Source organism: Dromaius novaehollandiae, chromosome 29 (assembly GCF_036370855.1).
Source record: "Dromaius novaehollandiae isolate bDroNov1 chromosome 29, bDroNov1.hap1, whole genome shotgun sequence".
NCBI classification, from domain to species: Eukaryota; Metazoa; Chordata; class Aves; order Casuariiformes; family Dromaiidae; genus Dromaius; species Dromaius novaehollandiae.
The window spans coordinates 1,506,027-1,519,671 of record NC_088126.1 but is presented as its reverse complement, the minus strand read 5'-3'; the positions used below and the strand labels follow the sequence as shown (position 1 = coordinate 1,519,671).

Below are 13,645 nucleotides of genomic sequence, written 5' to 3'. Positions count from 1 at the left end.
TAAAAACCACCGCACGCCGCAGCCGCGTAAAAGAAAGGGGTGTCTTTATTGCAGGCTGCTGCCCAGGGGCACGGGTTTCAGTTTTCCTCCCGTCTTCAACCAGGACCATTAATACCAGTAGGATTTCTTGGCCCTGCGCGTCTCCACGATGCCCATCGCATCCATGATCTCCTCCTCGAAGGTCTTTAGGGATGGCACGTACGTCTTGTCCAGCGCATCTTCCGCCGACGTGTCCTTTGGGCCATCTGCTCACAGCGAAGGGGACGGCGCTGAGCGTCCGAGTGCCTCGGAGGGGCCAAACGACACCCTCGGCGAGGGGGAGCGAGCGCCATCCCGAGCCGCGAGCCCCCTCTCGCCCCTCACCTATCCACTGGTCGGGGACGATGCCGTCCCGGCGGTGTCGCAAGGGCGTGGGGATGATCCGCCCGCTGCGCAGGGAGACGCGGACCCGCTCGCCCTCCTCCGTGTACCGCCACTCCACCTCCGTCGGCTTCCTGGCGCGGGAGAGCCCGGGGTCGGCGCCGGGACGCAGCCGCGGCTCCCTCGGCCGCCCGGCCCACGGCACAGAGGGCGGCCCGGCCCGGCTGCGGCGCTCACCTGTCCTCGGGGTCCACCAGGGAGATCTGGCTGAGCAGCAGGGGCGCTTCGCTGGCGATGTACGTCCCGGGGTATTTGGCCATTTTGTTGATGTAGCGGTAATGCTGGGGGATGGCAAGGTGGTTACAGACGCCCCGCGCAGCCCCAGGCCCCCCCAGCACCCCAGACATGCATGACGCATCGGGGCCGCTCGCGGCCTGGCTAGACGAGGACCCGACTAGAGCCCTGCCATCGCGGTGGGGACGCGCCCGCATCCAAGCCTCACCGTGTTCAAGCCTTCCACGACAACCCAGTTGCGGGCTCGCACCACCTGGGTCACCATCGCCTGCTTCCCCGCGTCCTTCCCCGTCAGGACTTGGACCTGGCGCCGAGAGGAGTGAGTCAGAGGCGGCAGGGACGGCTCCCGGCCGAGGGCCCGGCTCCGGCCGCTCCTCAAGGCGCCTCGGGCGGACGCCGCTGGGCGACCAACTCACCGTGTCGCCCCGAAACACCTTCCAGTCGTCCTTGCTGATGGGCTCCACGAAGATCTTCTTGCGCCGGCGCCCCGGGGGGTTCCTCTGCTGGGCCGCGGCCGACCAGGGGGGCCAGGTGCCGTGGCGGTAGTCGCGCGGCAGCTTCAGCCGCGCCGCCATGGGCAGCAGGGCCGAGAGGCGCATGGCGGCGGGCGCAGGCTGGGCCAGGGGCGCCCGGGCATCAGGGTGGGGACCGGGGAGTCCTGCACCCCCCCCCACCTCCGCACCCCTGGCAATGCATCTGCTGGGGGCCCAGGCGTCCTGCAGAGACCCCCTCCATCCCTTGCAGTGCCCCCCCCCCAAAGGGGACCGAGGCATCCTGCAGAGCCCCCCTCCCCCCCCAAGAAAGGGGCTCAGGCGTCCTGCAGAGCCCCCTCCCCCCCAAAGGGGACCCAGGCATCCTGAACAGCCTCCAACCCCCATCCCTTGCAGTGCCCCCCCCAAAGGGGACCCAGGCGTCTTGAAGAGACCCCCCTCCCCCCCCCCCAAGGGGGACCCAGGCATCCTGCACAGCCTCTACTCCCCCATCCCTTGCAGTGCCCCCCCCAGGAAGGGGGTCCAGGCGTCCTGCAGAGCCCCCCTCTCCCCCGGCAAGGGGGCCCAGGCGTCCTGCCGCGCTCCCCGCCCCCAGGGCCCCCCCAGACCCCCAGGGCCCCTCTCACCTTGGCGTCCCTCGGCCTCTGCCGCGCCTCGCACACAGAGGAGGGGAGCGGTGCATGCCGGGACATGTAGTTCCGCCGGAGGAGGGCGGAACAGGAGGCCGCAAAGCACCCTGGGAGTTGTAGTCCTCCCTCTGCGCGCCCTCACGCAATGCATCCTGGGAGCGGCCACGAGTGTGTTAACCCCCCCCCCCCCCCCCCAAACCAACCCCGCCACATCGCCCGCCGGGAGCGGCGGGGCTGCCCCGGGGCACGCTGGGAGTTGTAGTCGCGCCCCGCGGCACGCCGGGAGTTGTAGTCCTGCGGGGGGGAGGGGGCGCAACGCGGGGCCTGGCTGTGGGGCCGCCCCAGCCGCCCCCCTCCAGCTGCCCCCTCGCTGCCCCCCTCGGCGCCCGGCTCTGCCCGCTGCTCCCCCGAGGGGCAGCCGGGGCCGGCGAGCCCAAGGCAGCTGGGAGATGTAGTCCGGCGGCTGGGCTGGCGCCCGGCCAGGGCTCCATTTTCTGCTCCGTCCCTGGGGACGGTCCCAGCCACGCGCTCTCGCTTTCTCGCAAAACCTTGTTTTTCAGAGCAATCTTCCCCCAAAATCCGTTCCCCCATCTCCCGCCCTCCCCTCCTTGGCACCCCGGGAAGGGCCGAGGTGGTGCGAAGGGCCCCGGCCGGGCGCAGAGGGTCCCCGGGTCGGACACGCAGGGCGGAAGCGCTTTAAAAAGGCATGAATCGCTTTTTTATTTCAAATCAACTGATCAGCCCCCTAGAAATCACTAATACAAAGCATGCGCCCCGCGACGGCGGGGCCGGGAGATGCGGGTCGGTTCAGGGGTTCGTGTTTTACCGGGTTTCTCTTCATTCCTCTTCTTTATTTCCTGTTTTTGTTGTTGTTGTTGGTTTGTTTTCGTTTTTCTTCTTTTTTTTTTTGTTTTGTTTTCTCCTCGGTTTGTTTCTCGCTCGCCGGCGTCGCGGACGTGACGAGCCGACGAGGGCGAGACGGTTCAGCACCCGGGGAGCCCAGCGGGGAAGGAGCAGGCCGGGAGATCAGCTCGCCGGGGAGGCCGCTACGGGCTGCAAGGGCCGAGAAGAGACGCGGGCGCTCGGTTACGGCCCCCCCGGAGCCAGTTCGGCAGAGGAGGGGGCAGGAGGAGCCCGGGAGCCCCCCGTGCCGGCCCCGCCACCGCCCTCACCTCTCCTTGTGGTCTCTGACCTCCTCCGCGCCCGCCTTGTCCTTGCCCTCCTGCTTGGCTTCGTTGGCGTCCGGCGCGCCGGCGGCGTCGCTGTTCTTCTTCTCCCCCTCAGCCGGGTTGGGCTTCTGCTCCTCCTTGGGGCCCTCTTCGTTGTCTACCTTCTTCTCGCCTTCCTGCCCCTCCGCTTCCTTGGTGCGTTTGGGGGAGTCCTAGGGGGGAAAAGCTCAGCTCAGCCCATCCCCGTCCCCCCGCCGGCGCTCCCCAAAGCCTCAGGGTCCCCCCAGCCCTGCCGCCCCCCCCGTACCTCCAAGGCATCTTCCGCTTTCCTCTTGATCCCGGCTTTCTCGTTCTTCTCCTTGGACTGCTCGTCAATCACCAGCTTGCCCTCCTCGTCGCTGCTGCCTTCCGCGTTGCCCTTCTTCTCCCCGTCGCCCTCGGGCTCCCGCTCCGGCTCAGCGTCCTCCGCGCAGGTCTTCTTCTGGGTGGGCTGCGGAGGGGACGCGGGAGTCAGGCGGGGGCCAGCGGCCGGACCGGCGGCGGGGAACGGGGACGAGGAGCCGGCCGGGGAGGCACCACCACCGCCGCGGCGGCGATGGCAACCCACCTGGTAGCCGGAGGCTTTGACGGTTGGGTTGTTCTCAATCTCCCACAAACCTTCGCTGAACCCTTTCCTCTTGTTGGGTTTCCCAAACTTCTCCTTGCATTCCTCGTAGGGGAAGAGGTCCTTGGGGCCCAAGAACGCCCTGCTCGGGGGGGGAAGCGGTGAGGTTCACGCGTGGGCCCGGCAGACCCGTCCCCCGCGCACACCCGCCGGCGCCCGACTCACGTTTCGTGGGTCCCGAAGAAGAAGACTTGGTATTTGTTGGAGGAGGATTTTACTGCAGCTTCCGGCATCTCGTCAATCTGGCGGACACAGAGAACCGGGTCAGAGCCGGGCAGGGGGGAGCCCCGGCTCCCGTCCCGCTCCGAGCCGCAGCCCCGGCCCCGCGCAGCAGCACGCGGCTGCCGCGAGCCCCCTCACCGGACGCGGGCGTCTCCGGGACACCGCATCCGACCTGCTGACGGAGCCTGGGCAGGGAGAACGGGTTCATTCCTCGGGAATTTACCCACTAGCTGGCAAAATCACAGGCAAAAACCAACAACTGATAAAATAAGAACTATTGCAACGAGCCCGGCATTAGGATGCGGCGCATTTCCCTTTCTCCGGTCCGGCCCCAGTCCCCCAAAGCGAAGTCCCATCCCCGTTCCCAAGCCGGCGGCAGCATCCCGGGCTCCGCGAGAGGACGGCCGAGGGCTGGCGCTGCCCTGGCCGCCCCTAAGCTCTTGTCTAGACTGACTCAGACATATTTAGCTCAGCAAATTCGCGGCCGGGGCCGCGTGCGAGAGGAATGCCGGCCGCGGGCAACGGCTGCAGCCGGAGCCGCTCGCGGGAGCCTCGGGCGCCCGGCCGGGAGGGGAATACCAAGGAAGACGGGCAGCGCCATGGGGCAAACGCCCTGGTGCTCGCCGGGCCCTGGCTGGCTTCAGGTGCCCTGTTTTTGGGCGGATTGGGATGGAAATTCCCACGGTGCCGCCAGGCCGGAGGACACAGCGGCGAGCCGGCACCGGTGCTCGCCCCCGGCCCCGCTGGCAGCTGCCGCTCCGCCGAGCTCGCAGCGCGGATATTCCCTCACCCCACGCGGGAACAGAGCGAAAGCGGCTCCGGCTGCTTTTTATAGCTTCTAAAAATAACCCCCCATTTCAGCCAGCGCTAATGCAGCCATAAATTCCCCGAGAAAGCCTCAAAGGAAGGTGGAAGGAGCCCGGGGGAAGGCAGGCGGGGGTCTCGGCACGCGCGGCTTGTTGCTGGGTGGAAAGGTGAGAGGATAAACCCGGGCGCTCGGACACCCGGCTCCTATTCCCAGCCTGCTGCTGACTCACGGCACGACCTTTGCTAAGTCACCGCCGCCCTCCGGAGCCTCGGTTTCTCCGCCGGGAAGGGTCGTGCCGGCGGGGGGGACGGGGTCACACCGGCGGCCGGACTCGCGCAGGGCCACGAGGGTTTTATTTTTGGGGTATTTTCCCCTTCCTCCTGGCAAAGGGCCGATGCATCGCCAACGCGGCCCCGGCCGGCCGGGAACAATCTGCAAAGTCAACGTCCAACCTGGCAAAGGGTCGCTGCCAAATTAATTCCCGTCGCTGGAAAAATTAGAAAGCTTTTGTCCCGAGATGTCCAAAAACGAGCCGCCGCGGCCTTTTGCAGCGTGACGGGGCAGCGCTGCCGGGCCGGACCCCGGGCGCACACGGGCTGCATCGCTCCCAGCCCCGTTTTGCAAGGGCAGCAGGAGCCGGGGCAGGACGAGGCCAGCGGGGCCCCGGGGACGGTCCCCGCTGCTGCAAACGCCGGTGTGCGGCAGTGCTGGCGCTTCGCCTTGCCGGAGCCGGCGGCAGGAGCTCCATCCCCGGGCCTGAGCGGAGGAGAAAATATGAGTCAGAGCGGCAGCGGCCAGCTCCGGCGAGCCCGCGGGAAACGCGGCTTCCTCGGCTCGTCCCGGCAGCCGGCCGGCGCAGCGCAACGCCGGAGCTCGCGCGGGGCCCGCGTTCGGCTCACCCCGGCAAGCAGCCCGCCCTTATCTGGCCGCTCTTCGCCCAAACCTCCGTCCTCCCGGGCGAGGATGCAGCACCCCTATCTGCCCGGGCAGGCGGGGAGCTGGTGGCAGGCGAGATAACGGGACGCGACCGAGATGCCCTGCGACAGGGCGCTGAGACACGCAGCAGCGCGGGCTGCCGCCGTTAGAGCTGGAAAACCCATCAAAAAAGAAAGAAAGAAGCAAAAAAATGGGTTTATGCCAAGTGCTCTTGGCCCGGGAAAGGGGGTGCCAGGGCCGCTGGCCGGGACGGGCCGAAAGGGGGGTGCGGGAAGGAGAGCGAGGCCGGGCCGGGCCCCCGGGAGGGACGAGCCCGCGCGGACTCTGCACCCAGCCTCTGCACCTGGACTTTGCAACAGGGGCCGGGAGCGCCGCGGGGCCGGGAGTGATGCGGGGCAGACCCCCGGTGCTCCCAGCCCCGCAGCCCCTCCGTGCCTCAGTTTCCCCGCTCTGTGCCTCAGTTTCCCTCCAGGCTGAGCCTCTCGGCCGTTTGGGGCTGCCCTCAGCGCGCCCAGCGCCGCAGCCCCTAATTGTAGATAAAACACCCGGAGCGGGCGAGTTGGTGCCGCGTCCCCGGAGGCGCTCGCCGGGTAAAGAACCCCGCTCTCCCAGCGCTCCCGGCCGCCGGCTCGTCACTCCTTCCCTTCGCGGCCGCACCTGGCTCGCGCGCCGGGAGTCGGAAACCAAATATCCTGGCAGACGCCAAGCCCGGCCGCGGATAAGGTTTCGCCAGAGCACCTGGTCCGTCACGGGCGAACCCAGCCCGGTGCATCCAAGCACGAGACGGGATCGGTCACCGGGACGGGCAGGGGGATTCGGTCCCCATGGGTGCCCGGACGCCTGGGCCCCGCTCGCCTGGCCGGGCTCAGCCACCATGAGGGGGGTTTTGGGGGGAACGGGGGCTCCGGCGGTGCCGGGGCCGGTGGAAACGCGCCAGCCACGCTCCCAGGGATCCCTCCGGCTCCTCCTCGCCGGAAAAAAAAAAAAAAAGCCGCTTTCAAGCGGGCGTTTTGGAGGCCGGAGCCAAATCCCGCCGCCTCCCCACCCCCTCCGCGGCCTCGCCGCCAAAACCCGTATAAACCAAACAAAAGTCGGCGCGGGGCAGGCGGGGGGCTGCGGGAGGGGGCTCGGCCCCCCGGCCCGTTCGGCGGGCTCTGCGGCCGGGCCGCCGGCGGGAGGGAGGGCGAGGGGGGGGCAGCGGGAGGCCCGTGGGAGGGGAGGGGGAAACACTCCGAGGAAATTTTAAACTGCATCATCAACCGCTTAAAAATAACCGGCGAGGGCTGCCGGAGCGCCGGCCTCCCCACGCCCCCCGCCACGGCACCGCGGCTTAAAGAGGCCGCCGGGAAGCGGCTCCGCGCCGCCGCGCCGGGCGCGATGGGCCCCAAAGGGCCTCGGGAGCCCGAGCGGGTCCCCACGGCGGGGGCGGGTGCCGGAGGGCAGTCAGGGCCCCCCTGGCCCCCGGTGTCCCCCGGGCCGCGGTGCCGTTCCCGGCCGTGGCGGCGTTCCCGGATGTCGGCTGCACACCTGCTCCGGCGGCGCGCAGGCCTCCGGCCCGGCCCCCTCCGCCCGGAGCCCTAAATAAACTGCATTAATAAAAACAATAATTCATTTTTGAAAAAGCTCCCTGGCTCTCTCTGCCCGGCTCCCTCCCGAGCCCCCCCCCCGGCAGCCGCTCGCTCCCGCGCGAGGCGCAAGGCCGCGGGGCCTGGATGCCGCGCGGAGGCACCGGCCGCCCGGGCAGGCGCCGGATGCTCCGAGCGGGATTTGGGGGGAGCCTCCCGCACGGAGCGGGGGGACCTTTCACAGCTCGGCGAGGGCAGCGGCGTCCCCCGGCTTCGCGCCCCCCCAAAGCGGAGACCCCGGAGCGGGGAGCGGAGGGCGGCGGTGTGCGGGGGCCGGCGGCGTCCCCAGGCCGCGGAGGGCTGGCGGGGGCGTCGGGGGGGGCCCCATGGCCGGTCCCGCAGAGCCCCACTCGCCCACCCACCCGCAGGCCCCGCCGGAGCCCGTTTCGGTGGGCGCAGAAACCCCCGGGAGCCAAAACCCCCCCTGGGACGGGCGGGACCTGCGCTCGCACCCATGCAAAAAAATATATATAATAAAAAATAGCCAAACGGGGATGGGGGGGGTCCCGGGGGTCCCCGCGGGGGGGACGGACGAGCCCACGTGCTCGCACGGCGCATCCCGGCCCGGCTCAGCCCAGCGGCCTCCCGGGAAACTTGGCGCTTATGGAGCGAGGTGCAAAAAAAAAAAAAAAAGAATTAACCCCCCCAAAAAGCGCAGTAAAGCGGGGGAAGGGAGGGGGGGCGCGGGGGGGGGGCGCACACGTGGGCCCCGGCCCGGCCGTGCGTGATCAAGCTGCGACCGGCAGCGACTGACTGCTAAAGCCGGCGTCGGCGAGCAGCGCCGAGCGCAGCGCGGGGGTCCGGGCCCCCCCGGCGGCAGCGGGGCTCCCGCGGGTGCCCCCCCGCCCCGCACCACCTGCCTCCTCGCTCCGCCTCAAAGAAGCGCCGGGGGGGGGGGATAATAATAATAATAAAAATAAAGCGAGGGGGAGCGCAGCGCATTGTTTGCAAGCTCCGTGTGTGTGTGTGTATATATTAAAGAAAATAATAATAAAGTGCCGCCCGCGCCCCCCCCCTCCCGCCTCCCCCCCGCGCCCCCCCGGTGCAAAAGCCCCCCCCAAACTTTTCCCCGCGCTCGCGGAGCCGCGGCGGCGCCGGGCGTTATATAAGGGGCGCCCGGAAAGTTGGATGCGGCGGCGGGGGGGGGGCGCGGGCCCGGCTCCCCCCCCCCCCCCCCGCGGCGCTTACCCGGGCGGGCCAGTGCGGGTAGCCCTTCATCTTGGCGAACACCAGGTCCCCGCATTTGTATTCCTTCTGCCGGTTGGACCGGGACATCTTGGCTGGCGGCTCCTCCCGGCTGCCGGGCGCGGGGGGCGGGCAGGGGAGGAGGAGGAGGGAGGGAAGGGGGGGGGAGGATGAAGTTTGGGAGCCAAAGCCCGGCGAGGATTAGCAAAAAAAAAAAAAAAAAAAGGCAAAAAAAAAAAAAAAAAAGCGGCGAGCAGGAGGAGGAGGAGGAGGAGGAGGAGGAGGAGGAGGAGGAGGAGGAGGCGGCGCGGCCCGGGCGGCCCCTGCCCCGTGCGGTTGTTTGTGTTTGAAAAATTCAGCCGCTGCCTCCCCCCGCCGCCCCCCCCCCGCCGCGGTGGATGCGCTCCGCGGCTCGGCAGCGATGCCTGGCGCACACACACACACACACACACACAACACACACACACACACAACACACACACACACACACACACACACACACACACACACAACACACACACACACACACACAACACACACACACACAACACACACACAACACACACACACACACACACACACAACACACACACACACACACACACACACACACACACACACACACACACACACACACACACACACACACACACACACACACACACACACACACACACACACACACACACACACACACACACACACACACACAACACACACACACACACACACACACACACACACACACAACACACACACACACACACACACAACACACACACACACACACAACACACACACACAACACACACACAACACACACACACACACACACACACACAACACACACACACACACACACACACAACACACACACACACACACAACACACACACAACACACACACACACACACACACACAACACACACACAACACACACACACACACACACACAACACACAACACACACACACACACACACACACACACCACCCCGTGCACGGCCCGGGGCGGGGGGGGACCGCGGGGACCCGGCGGCTGCTCCGCGCGGGGGTCGGGAATATTTCACGCCCGATGCAGGAGCCTGATTGCTGCCGGGGGAGGGAAATTCCCCCCCGGCTTGTCTCGTTGCAAAATAATATCTATTTTCGCCCGTTTGTTACAAGTGGAGCAACCCTGTTTCCTCTGGGGCAAAACCCTCCGAATGTTAAAAAAACAAAAACCAAAAAACCCCACAGTTCAGGTGACTTTGGGGGACCGGCGGAGGCTGCGACCTGGGCGACACAGTCCCACCGTCCTCGCTGCATCACCCCATCACCGTGGCTGCATCAACGGCAGCAGCACCGGACTCGGACACAGCCGCGGCGATTTTCCCGGGGGGGGATTTTCCTGGGGGGATTTTCCCGGGGGGACGGAGCGAGGGGGGAAGCCGGCTGCGCTGCCCTGCTGCAAAACGAGGTGTGGAAGTGGCAGGGCAGCCGGTGCCGGAGCGGCGCGGCGATGCCCCGGCCGGGAACGTCCCCCTGGGAAAGAGGGAGCCCAGTTCGGCTTCACCAGCACCCCAGGGAGACGCGCGTAACCCTGGGGAGGAGAAGAAAATAAACACCCGGGTGAACTTCAGTGCAAACCCCCCACGTGCTGAAACTTCTCCAGTATAGGATTTTTTTGCAACGGTGCAATTGCCATTTCTGACAACATTGACTTATTCCCCGACCCTGTAAATGGGTTAAAAGTTACCACTTTGGTCATTTGGTGAATCATTTGGTCATTTGGGCATCCCAAGCCTGGGAATTTTTTCCCAGCAGGCAGCTCAGCTCCCCAAAACGCTGGGGGAAGCTCTGCCGCCGCGGAGCACGCCCGCGACGCGCCCATCGGTCAGCTCCAAAACCGAGCGCAAAGAGCCAGAACCAAAGACGGTTTCTTCAGAAACACCATGATCTGCAAAGCAGAAACCTGGCTGCAGAACGAGGCCTGAAATACCGGGATTACTCACGGCGTGTGAAATGAAGCACGTAGGAAAATCTTTGCGTGCCTGGGAGGAGGCTCCGAGCGGCCTCGGTGTCTGCCGGGGTTACTGGGTGACTAAGTTGACGGATGAGTAAATCATCACCTTTGTCCGCTGTCCCCCCCAACGCTACCACTAAGGGCATCCAACTTAAGGCTAAAACCGGCGAAGTGTTGAACACGGGGGATTTCCACGTCTGCGCTGCAGTCAGTCGGCAGCGAAGGGCTCGTGCGCAGCGGGACGCTGCACGGGGCGAGGCTGGGTCCCCCCCAGCCCTGCTGGGCTGCACGCCCGCTCCCTCCAAACGCTTAAGCGCCTGCGGTTAAATTAAGCGCAGGTCTGCAAGGCTGGAACCTCTCGCATGATCCGGCAATTGGGCCTCCGCGGAGGTGGGACCGTTTCCCTCCACCCCCCTGCACTTTCCTTGTAATTTCTGCTAATTACTTTCCTTGTAATTTCTGCTAATTAGCCCCAGTGCAACATTAATAAGCAGAGGGGGCAGTGCCCAAAGCAGGATCCTGTTGTCCAGGGCTCCGGGCCAGCGAGGGCCCCAGCCTCGAGCATCTCCAGCTTAAACGGAAGGGACAAAGGGTGAGGGAAACATGGATCCATCCTTCGCTGGGCGAGCGCAGCACGGCGTTCGGAGCCGGTCTCTGCCACGTCGGTGGTGTTTGTTTGCCTCCGCCCCGCAGACTCCCGGGGGAAGGAGCGCAGGCCCTGCGGGTCTCGGAGCAAGGCTTCGAGCCGCGCGATCCGCTCTCCCGGTGCCTCCCGGGGCTCCCTGGTTTTCCCTCCTGACAGACCTGGGTGTTTATGGAAGAGCAGACTTCCAGCCGCCAAAAACCCGCTGGGGAGACCACCACCCAGCGCAGCCCCCCAGCCGAGGACCGTCCCCCCCAGCCGCACGGCTGCACGTGGACCCGGCTCGGAGCAAGGCGAGCGGAGCCCTGGTTTTCCGCAGGAGCCACCGCGGAGCCCCGCACGTTCCAGCCACGTTTCCATGGCGGCTCCCGGCCAGCCACTTTCATCTTTTGTTCCCCTCGCCGCACAGGGGGTTTATGGCTGCAGCGTTCAGGCAGCCCTTGCTGGGAAATAGTTGGGTTTGGTGCTTTTAATGACAGTGCAGGGCTGGAAAAAAAAAAGATAAATCTACGAGGAGGTGCAATTTGGGAGCTGCTACGGACAAAGTACCGCGGAGGAGACGGAAACGTGTGGAGCGTGAGACGAGTGGGGACACGACCAGAGTGCAGGGGACGTTTCTGGCCCAGCCAGTTGTTAGTCATTTGAGCCTCGCGACTCGTCTTGCGGTGGGGCGGGTGAAAAAAGGTGGGAGGGAAATGCTCGATCTCATCATCAGCCAGACCGGCTCCCGCGGCCTCTGACGGGCGTTTTGCTGGGGAAGTGACGGCACCGATGGGCCTGATCCCAAAATCTCGCCTTCCATGATCCGGTGGCTTTTGCGAGTTTTGGTGGAAGGTCTTCCCATTGGATTTGGAGAGCGGAAGAGTTGCAGAGGAAGATTTAAACATTTCTCTGCAAGGATGGCGATAGCGGCTTTACCCTAGGCGCTGTTTTGGGGTCGGGTCCCACTCAGCGGGGTTCCCTGCGCACACGCAAACTGGGAGAGACGGCTCCAGACGCAGTTACCATTTCTGTTTGACAGACAGGGAACTCAGCATCTCAGGGAAAGGGGGTTTTGCACTATCACAGAGAGTCTAGCGCACACAGCGTTTAGCTGGGACCTTCTCCCCCCCGGGCCAGTCCGTCCCCACGAGAGCATCCTTCCCCTCAGCGCCGTGCACCAGTATCGTGCGGTTTCACTCTTAGAAATCTCAGCTGCGTAAAGAACGGAAAAAACCCAGCCTCTAAGTATTGCAGCCACTGAAAACTACACTCATCTTTCGACTTTGCTACCTGAGGTCCCAAAGCAGCGAAAACCGCCCATTTTTAATAAAACCAATTCTCCGGAAGAGTAGGGGGTGATGAGGGGGTGACACGGAAGGGATGACAGCACGTTAGCCACATTTCGGCTGTTCAAAGCGGTGGTGTTAAAGAGCTCGCCTCGCAAGATATACTTCCATTTATCTTATTTTGCTTTAATTACTGGCATTAGTACTGTGCAGCAGCTTAGCAAATTACTTCCTTGGGCTTTGAATCAGGGACCCAAATTCAGAGCCTGGCTCTGTTCTTATTAAGGCCAGAACAAATTACAGGGAGGTCATTGGAGTCAAACCGAAAGTCAGGGGAGTAGTAAAGGAACGAATAAAATTACTGCCAGGGACACGGATCCCGCTGGGCTGCACGCTGTAAAACCTACAACAAAAGGTAATTCCTGCCTGCACCCCGCTCCAGAAAAGCCCTCTCCAAGCAGGACTGCGACTCTTTTTTACACTGCCGTATGGTGGGTGACACATCCTGCCTTAAAATGAAGCCGGCAGCGCGGGGATAAGCAGGAAGGGGTTAAGGTGCTCCAGAAGGGAGGCTGGGGCGCAGGAGGGGATAAGACCCCGGGGGCAAAGCACAGAGAGGGTCCGAGGAGGCGGCAGGAGCCCGTGGCCGGCGTCGCGGCCCTTCCCTGCAGCCGAGGCGGCTCTGGGCACGCCGGGAGCTGTAGTCCTGCTCGGGGCCCGGGGTTGGCGATTAACTAGGCAGCCTAGCGCTGCGGGGCGCGCCGGGAGCTGTAGTCCTCCTCGAGGCTGAGAAACAGCAGAGACCCCCCTCCCGGCCTGCCCGGCTTGTCCACGACTTTGGGGGCCTTCGAGCCCCCGCCCGCCGAGCCCCCTCCGTGCCCTGCTTTGGCCCCTTTCTCCCTTTCCTGTGACCCTTTTTGAGGGGAGAGGATTGACCAGGACCAGGTGCTGGGGAGCTGAAAGCATCACCAAAACGTTTCCACTTGTATTTTTCATTTCCCCCCCTCCCTTTTTTTTTGCCTAACTGCTTTTAAGAGCATCTGATACAAGGGCTTGTCAAAGACCTCATTTTGGAAAGCCCAAATCTCCCGCCCTGCGAGGCCCCCTTGGCTTTTCCAAGCCAGGTGTTTTTAAGCAAGCAATGGCTGCCCCCGCTCCCCGCGTTTTGGGGAGCCCCAACCCCCCCTGCGGCCCCTCCGTCCCCCGGCCCAGGGCCTCGCCTGACCCCCAGGCCCTGCGCGCCCCCCTAGGCCTCCCCCGCCATGACAGGACCCTTCCCCTCCGCCCCGCGCGCTTCGCCCCGCCCCGCTCCGCCTCGGCCCCGCCCCCTCCCCCCTCCGCGGGGC

At 65.2% G+C, this 13,645-nt stretch overlaps 2 protein-coding genes across 3 annotated transcripts; both read right to left on the bottom strand.

The window, feature by feature from the left end:
* Positions 1-27: 27 nt before the first annotated feature.
* Positions 28-1,891, bottom strand: MRPL24 (mitochondrial ribosomal protein L24). The gene is made up of 6 exons (XM_026112833.2): positions 1,772-1,891; positions 1,071-1,268; positions 863-958; positions 598-701; positions 364-494; positions 28-245 (listed from the first exon to the last, which is right to left on the bottom strand). Exons 1-6 carry the CDS (start codon positions 1,835-1,837, stop codon positions 109-111), a joined length of 732 nt encoding a protein of 243 aa, XP_025968618.2. The 5' UTR covers positions 1,838-1,891; the 3' UTR covers positions 28-108.
* A 578-nt stretch (positions 1,892-2,469) lies between these two features.
* On the bottom strand, positions 2,470-8,559 carry HDGF (heparin binding growth factor). 2 transcript variants are annotated; one of them, XM_064499002.1, is made up of 6 exons: positions 8,387-8,559; positions 3,773-3,849; positions 3,551-3,689; positions 3,251-3,433; positions 2,967-3,155; positions 2,470-2,827 (listed from the first exon to the last, which is right to left on the bottom strand). In XM_064499002.1, the coding sequence occupies exons 1-6, from the start codon at positions 8,471-8,473 to the stop codon at positions 2,801-2,803; spliced, it is 702 nt and encodes a 233-aa protein (XP_064355072.1). In that variant the 5' UTR covers positions 8,474-8,559; the 3' UTR covers positions 2,470-2,800. The 2 variants fall into 2 exon arrangements, with proteins under 2 accessions (XP_064355072.1, XP_064355071.1); XM_064499001.1 differs by having other exon boundaries at positions 2,947-3,155; positions 8,387-8,557.
* Positions 8,560-13,645: the final 5,086 nt, after the last annotated feature.

Bases quoted from the DNA above. Each gene is read 5' to 3' on its own strand.
- MRPL24 (XM_026112833.2), bottom strand. From the start codon at position 1,837: ATGTCCCGGCATGCACCGCTCCCCTCCTCTGTGTGCGAGGCGCGGCAG. The intron at 1,269-1,771 runs GTGAGAGGGGCC...CCCCTGGCCCAG, and splicing joins AGAGGCCGAGGGACGCCAAG to CCTGCGCCCGCCGCCATGCG. The intron at 495-597 runs GTGAGCGCCGCA...CTCCCGCGCCAG, and splicing joins CTGGTGGACCCCGAGGACAG to GAAGCCGACGGAGGTGGAGT.
- HDGF (XM_064499002.1), bottom strand. From the start codon at position 8,473: ATGTCCCGGTCCAACCGGCAGAAGGAATACAAATGCGGGGACCTGGTG. The intron at 3,690-3,772 runs GTGAGTCGGGCG...CCCCCCGAGCAG, and splicing joins TTCTTCGGGACCCACGAAAC to GGCGTTCTTGGGCCCCAAGG. The intron at 3,434-3,550 runs GTGGGTTGCCAT...TCCCCTCCGCAG, and splicing joins TCAAAGCCTCCGGCTACCAG to CCCACCCAGAAGAAGACCTG.